General features: G+C 56.2%; 2 protein-coding genes across 4 annotated transcripts in view; one reads left to right on the plus strand and one right to left on the minus strand.

Annotated features, from left to right (window-relative positions):
• ADAMTS7 (ADAM metallopeptidase with thrombospondin type 1 motif 7) overlaps nt 1-3,429 on the plus strand; it is a 35,071-nt gene extending 31,642 nt beyond the window's left edge. For all 3 annotated transcript variants that reach the window (XM_064388774.1, XM_064388775.1, XM_064388776.1), the window contains one exon: nt 1,431-3,429. In XM_064388774.1, coding sequence (XP_064244844.1) covers nt 1,431-1,597 — 167 coding nt within the window. In that variant the 3' untranslated portion in view covers nt 1,598-3,429. The remainder of the gene's footprint in view (nt 1-1,430) is intronic.
• Nucleotides 3,430-6,936: 3,507 nt separating this feature from the next.
• CIAO2A (cytosolic iron-sulfur assembly component 2A) lies at nt 6,937-9,498 on the minus strand. Its single transcript, XM_064389035.1, has 5 exons — nt 9,328-9,498; nt 8,936-9,100; nt 8,374-8,423; nt 8,083-8,128; nt 6,937-7,371 (listed from the first exon to the last, which is right to left on the minus strand). The coding sequence occupies exons 1-5, from the start codon at nt 9,449-9,451 to the stop codon at nt 7,274-7,276; spliced, it is 483 nt and encodes a 160-aa protein (XP_064245105.1). The 5' UTR covers nt 9,452-9,498; the 3' UTR covers nt 6,937-7,273.
• Between the last annotated feature and the right edge of the window lie 265 nt (nt 9,499-9,763).

Below are 9,763 nucleotides of genomic sequence, written 5' to 3' on the forward strand. Positions count from 1 at the left end.
TTTCCTCGGCACAGCCCCTGTTCCAGAGGGGACAGGGCGAGGGCCAGTGTCAGTGACAGCTCCCCTGGCTCGGTCACAGCATTGTCCCTGCAGAGAAGTGTCCTGAGAAAGAGAAAATCCCATTTCCCTGCCCCACTTCTGTCCCTGCCCTGCGTGGTCCTGGTCCCAGGGAGAAGCAATGGGGGTTGGCCCCAGAGTGCATCAGCTCTGTCCTTTTCCAGAGAAAAGCTGTCATCTGCTTTCATTCCTTGTACAGGAGGTAAAACTGGAATCACAGAATCTGAGATTTTGAGCTTAGGCTGGGTTTTGAGTTGATGTAATTTAAGTGAGTCTGACACCACTGGGTGAGAAGCTGCAGGCTCAGCGAGTCTTGCTCTGAGATGGAGAAGGAGGAAATCAAAAATTCAAACAAAGCAGCTCTGTGTTCATGTAAACCATGTGTATTTGGGGATGGTCTGTGCTGCTGGGCTGAGCCCAGGTGGGCCTGGGCTGCCCCTGGAGCAGCCGTTCCCTAAACAAAGCCCATCCTCAGAGCAGCAGCAGTTGTTTTGAGGGCTGCAGGACACCTGCAGGAAGCGAACCAGATGATGCAGGTTCTCAAAATAACCAAAACAATTCAGAGCCAAAGGAACTCTGGCCCTTCCGCTGGCACTGGGGGGGCTGGGGGCTGGCAGGAGGGGACACTGGGGGGGTTTGTCCCCTGCACCTCAGCTCTGTCCCTGGGCAGTGCTTTGGAGCTGCTGGCAGCAGCCCAGGTGTGCTTTCTGCAGTGCCCAGGTGCAGGAGGGCTCTGCCCAGGGGAGCCCTGTCTGTGTCTCCAGCCAGCTTCCACAGAACCTGGATGGCTTTGGGATGAAGGGACCTTAACCAGCATCTCATTTCCACACGGGACACCTGGTGACTGTGCTGACACCAGCACTGACACCTTCCTGTGTGGTTGTGTTCAGGGGTCCCAGCACGAGGGAAGAGACCAGAATCCTGACTCTGTGTTTCAGAAGGCTGATATATTATATTATATTATATTATATTATATTATATTATATTATATTATATTATATTATATTATATTATATTATATTATATTATATTATATTATATTATATTATATTATATTATATTATATTATATTATATTATATTATATTATATTTTTACTATACTAAAACTATACTAAAAAGAATAGAGAGAGGATCCAGCTAGAAAGGAAAGGAAGGAATGAATAACAAAATCTTGTGACTGCTCACAGCCTCGCACAGGTGGCTGTCATTGGTCATCAAGTAAAAACAATTTCACATGCTGGGTAAACAATTCTCCAAAGCAGCAAAACACGGAGAAGCCGAAGTTTCCCAGCTTCTCAGGGGAAAAGATCCCGGCAAAAGGCTTTCCCATAAACATGTCTGTGACATTCCTGTGCTCCTGCCTCCCCTCCAGGTGTCCCCTGCGAGCGCGACCGCCTGACCTTCGCCTTCTGCCGGACGCTGCGGCTGCTGGGCCGGTGCCCGCTGCCCACCGTGCGAGCCCAGTGCTGCCGGAGCTGCCGCCAGCCCGGCCCGCTGCCCGAGCCCGCCCGCGGCCACCAGCGCCTGGCCCGCAGGTGACAGCCTGGCCCCGGGCTGCCGGACCAGGTGACAGCGCTGTCCCCAGGCTGCCAGGACCTGGGGGTGACAGCGCTGTCCCCAAACAGTGCCAGGACCTGCAGGTGACAGCGCTGTCCCCCCCACTGCCAGGACCTGCAGGTGACAGCGCTGTCCCCAGGCTGGCTGCCGGACCCGCAGGTGACAGCGCTGTCCCCCCACTGCCAGACCCGGGTGACAGCGCTGTCCCCAGGCTGCCAGGACCTGGGGGTGACAGCGCTGTCCCCCAATTCCAGGACCAGGTGACAGCGCTGTCCCCCCACTGCCAGACCCGCAGGTGACAGCGCTGTCCCCCAGTTCCAGGACCAGGTGACAGCGCTGTCCCCCCACTGCCGGGCCCGCAGGTGACAGCGCTGTCCCCCAGTTCCAGGACCAGGTGACAGCGCTGTCCCCCCGCTGCCAGACCCGCAGGTGACAGCGCTGTCCCCCAGTTCCAGGACCAGGTGACAGCGCTGTCCCCCCGCTGCCGGCCCCGCGCGGCTCGGTGGCCCTGCCCGGCGCTCTAACCCGCGCTACTCTGACGGTGCTCCGAGCCCGGCTGGGCTGGGCGGGTCCCGCTGCTCCCCACCCGCATCCCGGGGGTGCTGCCGGGCACCCTGCCCTGGCACGCCAGGGGAAGCAGAGGGAGGGGGAATGAAAGCAGCAATGACTGGGGAAGACCCCTCAGAAATGCTCATGGTGCTATCATTTGACATTTGCAGCCTCTCCAAGGTGTTGGCTGGCCAGCACGAACCTTGATTTTTATTGTTATTTTTGTATCTCTGAGGTGAGCATCCAGCATTCCACGGCTCTGCTGACCCTTTGGGGTAGGGATATTTTTTTTTGCCTTTAAGGACTTGAAGCTGGCAACCCACTCCTGTAATTTTCATTAAAATGTTTACGCACTGAAGCTGAATAGATTTAATTTAAGAAGCGGAGGCAGGGCAGAGGAATAAAGTTCCAGCTTCAGCTGGGGCTGTGCAGGGCTCTGTCTCCCCATTGCTGGCTTCCTCTGCCAAAGCCATTTTTGTGTCCCTCTGGAGCAGAGGGCATCGCTGGGGACCCTGAGGTGTGGAGTCCACCAGGGCATTGCCTTGCATTTATTTGGGCAGGAGAGTGGCACATCCCCTCCCTCGTGGGCAGCCAGGTGCTCAGGCCCTGGGTTTCTGTATGTGTAGCAGTGTAATGCTTGGTTAAGGTGTTTTTCTATGGCCTTACAGGCTGAACCCTTTTTTTCCTGCTTATCTAGATTCTCCTCTGTTAAGGTTAGCTGATTTTTAACTAGAATATCCAATTTACTCTGAGGCACAGCCCCTGCTGCCTGCTCCCAGAGCGGTGTGGGAACAAACCCCTCCCTGTCTCGGGGAGGGATTCCTGCCAGCTTGGTCTCTAGAGGAGGGCAGGGGCATTTAGGTAGGAATTCCCTTCCCTATTACTCTTCAGGCTGTGGAGGGTGCCCAAAACCCGGGGGACCTTGAAGGGCAATCCTCCCTGCACGGGCAGAGGCAGGCTGGGGCCCACCCCGGGCTGCAGAGCTCCAGGTGCTGCTCCCTGGGCAGTGCTCAGCCCGAATTCCTGTGTGTCATTTGTATGTAGAACACAAGCCATGACCTCACCATTTGTGCTTTATTCCGTTCCAAGGTGGTGTAAAGTTTTTATTGTCCAAGAACCTGTGTCCAGTCCTGGTTTCCTTGTCCCCTGCACCATCTGTCCCACACCCTGTCACCCTCCCAGGATTGCAAAGGGACAACCCTTCTGTTGGGGTCTCACGGCCACAGCTCCCAAAGTGTGTTAAATTAAACAGTTACTGAAGGAAACAGGTGGGTTTCACATTTTCTCCTCCCCGTGGGGAATTCCAGAGGTTTTCAGCTAATTGGAGATGGTTCAGGCACTGGCAGCAGGAAGGAACCATCAGTTTGCATCTGAAAACCATTCACAGCTGCCCTTTGCAACTGGGATTTGTTGATTGAAACATGAGGCGGGCTGATGGGGTAAATCAGTCCTGCAAATCGATTTCTTCGTGGCCCGGGATCTGGTGAGCCCTCCTGCAGTGCCTCTCCACGTGCAGGGTCCCAGCTGTGGGCACAGGACAATCCCTCCTGTGGGACACCAGCCCATTCCTAGCCACATAACAAGCCAGGCCTCTCACCAGCACAGAAACTGCATTGTCAGTGACAATAAAACACATCTGGCTTAAATATCTGCAATATTTTCTTTCAGTGAGACACCTCCAGTGAGTGTCTCTGCAGAGAGGCTCTTCACAAGGGCCTGGCGTGACAGGAGAAGGGGGATGGCTCCCCGCTGACAGAGGGCAGGCTTGGATGGGATATAGAAATGCCTTTTTTCTTCCTCTAAAGGCACTTGCATTGTCTCAACACAAGCAGGATGTTGTTCAGACAGAGCTGCTGCAGTGGGGCGAAAGGAGGAAAGGGCTCGTGGATCAAAAGATGTTTGAAATAGGATCGTGGAGTGGTTTGGGTGGGAAGGGACCTTAAAGCCCATCCAGTTCCTCCCCCTGCCACGGGCTGGGACTGGATGGGCTTTAAGGTCCCTTCCCAGCCAAAGCACTCCATGATTCCATGATCTGCTGGAAGACTCTCTGAGAGAGCTTTTGGCTTCAGATCAGAAGTCAGACCTTTGTGCCTGCCTTGGTCACCTCCAGCCATTTCCACGCTGGAGACAGGAAGGAAGAGGAGCTCGTTGGGTGGGAAGCAGCAGCAGCTGCTGGTGGAGGAGCTTGTTTGTGTCTCAGACCTTCGGGAATGCTCCGAGTGCTTCCACAGCCCCGGGAGCAGCAGCTCTCCTGGCAGAGCACCTGTGGTCACAGATTCAGAGCTCACCAGGTGCCTCTGTCCAGCCCAGATGACCTCAGCTGGAGGGTTTTAGGGTCACCAGTGCTTCCCCGTGGACTGGGAGGAGCACGGTTCCTGCCTGGGCAGGTGAGAGGGTAGCAGAGCCAGAGGCACCAGGAGCAGCTCAGCTCCCGCCTGTCCTTCCAGGGGAGCAGAGGTGGGAATGTCTCTGCCGGGCTGAGGTCTGAGCCAGGCCAGGAGCTCAGGAGCCCCTGGGAGGGAAGGTGCCCGCCAGCAGCTGCCCTGGCCGAGCTCCCCAGCTCCGGGTTTTGGGGGTTTGCTGAGCTCTCCGCTGCTCTGAGCCCCTGCACAGGGGTGACCCAGGAGTGCAGCCTCCTGCCGGGGAACCTGCACAGAACCCGGCCCCTCCAGCTCAGAGAGCTGTGATCCACGCCGGGAAAGAGCAGCGAAAGGGCAGAGCCTGCTCAGCTCAGCTCAGCCCCTGCCCTGCCCGCTCCTCCTCTTCTGCTCGTCCGCAGCTCCTGCAGCAGCTGGTGACGGGCACGGGGCAGCCGGGGGTCCCCGGAGCCGGGAAGGTCCCCGGAGCCGGGAGGGTCCCCGGGAGGGGTCCCGGAGGGTCCCCGGGCTGGCCCCGGAGCCGGGCGGGTCCCCGGGCCGCTCCTCCCGGCCCAGCGGTGCCGCGGGTCGCTGGTGCCCTCTGCAGTTTTTCCTCCCCGCTGTAAATGCAAAGGATTCATCATCCGAAGGAGCAGTTTCAGGGCTTTTTGCTCCCGGGTTTGGAGGACCAGCCCGAGTTCTGCCAGCACCCCGAACCCTGCCCGGTGGGGTCCCCCTGGAGCTGTCCCCGTCCCCCCCTCAGTGTCTCCTGCTCGCTGGCTGTTCCTCTGTCACCTCAGCGTCCCCAAAGGCAGCAAGGCCTCTGCCCAGCCGGTCCGTGGGGCAGCAGCAGCAGGGATGGACAGACATCCCAGACATTCCCAGTTAAACTGGGAACGCTGGAAGTGCAGCAGACTGGGAGTCCCCTCCCAGAGCCCCAGCACTGCTCCACTGCCCGAGGAGCCGGGAACATTCCTGGTTCCAGAGACCTGGGCTTGGGATCAGGCCCATTTTCCCAAATTGTTGCTCCGGAGAAGAGCTTTTAACCTTTTGTGCCCCAGCACAAAGCCCTCAGGGCTAAGGACCCCAGGGCACTGCAGGAAGCAGGAGAGTCACCAGAACATCCCACTCCCTGTCCTCCGAGCTTTTGTCAGAGCTGGGAGTGCGGTCTGGGTGGTGGCACCCAGTGTGCAGGGCACACAGAGCCCCCGGGAGCCCACCCAGGCAGAGCAGCTGCTATCTCACGGCCCCAGGATGCACAGAACCTCCGTGCTGGCAGAGATATCTGCTCTCTGGAAAGAAAACATCAACCCCCCTGCTGGAGGGCAAAAAACCCAGCAAATTCCAGGAAAGAAGCCAGAGATAATGGCAGCTGAGGCTCCTGGAGCTTTGGGGCATCCCTGCAGGATGACCTGCCTGGGCCCTTCCCAGCCGTGGGGTGGGACACAGGACATGTCCCCTGTGCTGGCACCTGAGGCACACCTGGCCATGGGGCTACAAAGGAGTTGGAAAATGGAGCTGAAATTTAATTGAAGCTGAGTAACTGCAGTTGAGAAGGGTTTTTTCACACCTGCACGAACCTGTGGAAAATAAGGGATTGTTCTGCTCCCCCTTTAATTAACTTTTTCAGCCGATTTGGCACTTGAGGGGAGGGGCCTTGCAGTGCCATGGAGCAGCTCACTGGTTTGCCAGGGGAACACTCCCTGTTGTAATGCTGAGTCCATGCCATGCCCTCTGGGAAGCTTTATGGGGTTTATTAAAAGGGCCACAAATGCCTGAAATCCCCACAGATGTTTGCACCGTGCCCCGAGGGTCTCTCACTGTGAAACAGCCACAAGCCAGGGAGCACTCCGGGGAGGAGCAGCTCCCCAAACCCCTCAGCAGCCAGCAGATCCTGGACACCTGAGGAGCAGGAGGAACCCCTGATCCCCAGGGAAAGGTAAATCCATGCTGGAAGGAGCTGGGGAGTGGCCCAGTGGGAAAGGTGGGCAGCTGGAAACGTTGGGGATGCTCCAGGTGAGGGGAGTGAGGGAGCAGTGACAGAGCAGGACAGTGGCAGCCAGAGGGGGTCTGGGGGATGCTGTCACACACTGCAAGGAACTCAGGAAAAGCAGGATCAAGTTCTCATCCACAGGGAAACTTCACCCTCAGGGTGGTTATAAAGCAAAGCTTCCAGAATCAGAAGTGTGTGACATTAACAGGGAAAAGAGCACGAGGATTCAGCAGGAATTGTGTCCCAGTAAATATCTCCTTGTTCTAGTCCAGTCCCTCAGCTCCAAATTCTTTTTCTGAATTAATTTCAGCCTTAATGTTTATCAACACCGAAGAAGGTGAATGAAATTAATTTCTGTAATAGAAATCTAAACTTGATCCTTAAATAAAAAACAAAACAAGTTCAGGACCCAGAAAGCAACATTTCAGTACAAGAATCTGTTTTATTTTTACAGTGCAGTGATTGAAACAATGTAGAAATTCAACTTGCAAAACTGAATTTGTATCACAACGTCTCTCAGAAGGCAATGCAGATGTGTTGCTTTGAATCACAAAATATTCCTCTGGACACCAAAAATTACAAACTTCCAGCGTTATACACCGGGCTTTCTTTAGAGACTGATTCCTCATAATTTAAATCTATCTCATAAACAATTTCTCTTAAAAAAAACCACATGGAAGATAAAACCAGCTCAAGTATGAACCCCAAGGCCTCGACTGTTGTGGTTTGCTGGGCTGGCAGCAGGGCTGTCCCGGGTCCCTAGTCGGGCTCAGTCACGCACTGCTCCACGATCTCGCGCAGGTTGGGGTTCTCCATGGCTGCTGCCACCCTCTCCTTGTCGTTGATCTGCTTGTTGACTGCAAAACACCCAGCACAGGGCTCAGCAGGGCTCAGGGACACGGGGGCCCAGCAGAAAAGGACATTTCAGGGGGCATTGCTGGGAGATGGGGAACGAGGGGCGTTACTGGGAAATGGGGAACGAGGCAGGTGCAAGCGCGGTCACAACACAGCAATAATGATAATAATGATAATAATAATAACAATAATAATAATAATTCACTTTTCCAGCTCAGAAAAAGGGTGTGAGGTGTTCCAGTGGCGTGTCCCAGAATCAAGAGTGAAATTCAGGGAAAATGAGTGGCCCGGGTTCCCTGGGTTCAGTTTGCAGCTCTTTAGCCACAATATCCCATTTCTGGCACACAGTGCCAGCCCAGGGCACTGCTGGGACAGGGGCTGGCTCTGGCTGGGCAGAACCTGCCAGCTTTCCTGCAAAACCTGCCTGAGAAACGTCCAGGTTTGCTGTGGGGAGCTCAGCACAGTGGGACCAACAGCTGAGGCAGCTCCTCACGTCAGTGACTCAGTTTGGTTACAAACACCTGCCAGAGCTGGGGGGTTTGGTTATAAACCCAAACCAGCAACCAGCAGGTGGTCACAGAGCCAGCACAGCCCTGGGGACACCGTGATGCCACTGGGTTTCCAGGCTCTGATTTGAGGTTTTTGGGGGAAGGCAGGGGAGCAGAGGACAGAGCACAGGAGGCTGAAGCCATGCATGCACAGGCTCTACTCACTGTCCTCCTCCGTGGAATGTGTGCCCTCAGAAATGTAGATCTCCAGCTGCAGGAGAGATCAGCAGGGTTAGGGGCACCACAGCACTTTCCTCCTGGCAGGAAAACCCCCCCCACACAGGAGGGGACTGCTGCCACCACCCAAAAACCAACTGCAGCGACCCCCAGGTAATTAATGTGCTCTTTTAATTATTGTGGTCAAGGCTCTGAAGGGCTGTGAGTCTCTGTGGTTAATTTAGGGAGGCTGCCATTCATTCATGGGATTTAAAACAGGCTTCAAACCAGGCACTTTACCTTGTGTCTAAAAGGCAAACATCTCTGAAGTTTTATTCTTAAACAAAGGCCTGTTAAAAGAGAACACAAGAGAGATTTTCCTCTAAAATTGAAGGTCTGAGGAGCATTTTCAGAGAATCCATGCTTAACAACCAGTGTAACTGACAATGTCCTTTTGTACTCTGAGCAGCACCAGCCAGAGGCAAAGGGGACAAGCAGAAAGCTTTTTGCTTTTTTAAATTTAAGAGCTGACAAATTGGCAATTAATAACGTCAGTGAAGTAACTTGGAGAATGCGAAGAAGGAATTCTGTACCCAGCAGAGTTTTAAGAAGTTCTCTTGAAGAGATTCCCTAACATGACAAACAGATGGGAGTCCCCATTTCTCTGGATTTGGGGGGTTTTTTTGCTTGGTTTGGTTTGGTTTTTGGTTTGGTTGCACTGGTGGTTGCTACAATTCCTGATCAAACCCACGCAGCCAGGCAAGGCTGACCGTGCACTGGGACTGCTGGCATCCAGGCAGGCTCAGAGGAGCCGAGCTCTTTATTAGTGATTTTATTAGTGATCTAATTAACGGGATCTCACCGATGAGGGTGGCCAAGGAGCAATGAGGTACTGTTGGTGTAAACCTGATGATCACCAGATATTCATCCTCCCCTATCTCCTGCACCTCCACGCAGTTCTCCGTCACCACTTCCAGTTCTTCCAGAGTGTTGGGCTTCTCCGGGTCGCGGATGGTGCGGATGATATCTGGGACAAGCAGCACAGTGAGGGCTCCACCAGCGCCACTTCCACAGCACCCCGTCCCGCACCGCTGTGCTGCTCTTCGGGAGCCACAGGCGACCCCACGGGGCCCTTCCTCCCTGCCCCAGCCCCTCGGGGCCCCTCAGGGCCCGGCGTTCCCCCTCAGCCCCCAAGGGCACACCGGGACCGCGCCCGGCGCTCCCCGCTCGGCCCCCGCGCGCTCGGGCAGTCACCGTAGACCTCGATGGCCCTGTCGTGCTCCATGGCGCGGCTCGGGGGCGCATGGCGGGCGCTACCGGCGGGGCTCCGCCACACCCGGCCCAGCGCCTGCCACAGCAGCGCCAGCGCCAGCGCCATGGCCGCGCTCCGCCATCGGCCCGCGGGCCGCCCGCTTCCGCCTGGGCGGGGCCACTGCTGCCGGCCAATGGCGAGCGGGCCGGGGCCGGGCGGGGCCAATGGCGAGCGGGCCGGGGCCGGGCGGGGCCAATGGCAGAGGAGATGCCGGGAGCAGCGCCCATGTGGGGGCGTGGCCTCGCCGCCTCCGCGATGGAGCTCCGCGGAGCCGCGGCCGGGAGGGGACCCGGGACACGGAGAGGGGACACGGGGAGACCCCGGGACAGCGAGTGGGGACACGGGGAGACCCCGGGACATAGAGAGAGAACACGGAGA

Source organism: Passer domesticus, chromosome 14 (assembly GCF_036417665.1).
Source record: "Passer domesticus isolate bPasDom1 chromosome 14, bPasDom1.hap1, whole genome shotgun sequence".
NCBI classification, from domain to species: domain Eukaryota; kingdom Metazoa; phylum Chordata; class Aves; order Passeriformes; family Passeridae; genus Passer; species Passer domesticus.

Excerpts from the sequence above, each read along its gene's own strand:
- CIAO2A (XM_064389035.1), bottom strand. The coding sequence starts at position 9,451 with ATGGCGCTGGCGCTGGCGCTGCTGTGGCAGGCGCTGGGCCGGGTGTGG. Across the intron at positions 9,101-9,327 it reads CAGGGCCATCGAGGTCTACG|ATATCATCCGCACCATCCGC; the intron begins GTGACTGCCCGA and ends TGCTTGTCCCAG. Across the intron at positions 7,372-8,082 it reads ACATTCCACGGAGGAGGACA|TCAACAAGCAGATCAACGAC; the intron begins GTGAGTAGAGCC and ends GGTGTTTTGCAG.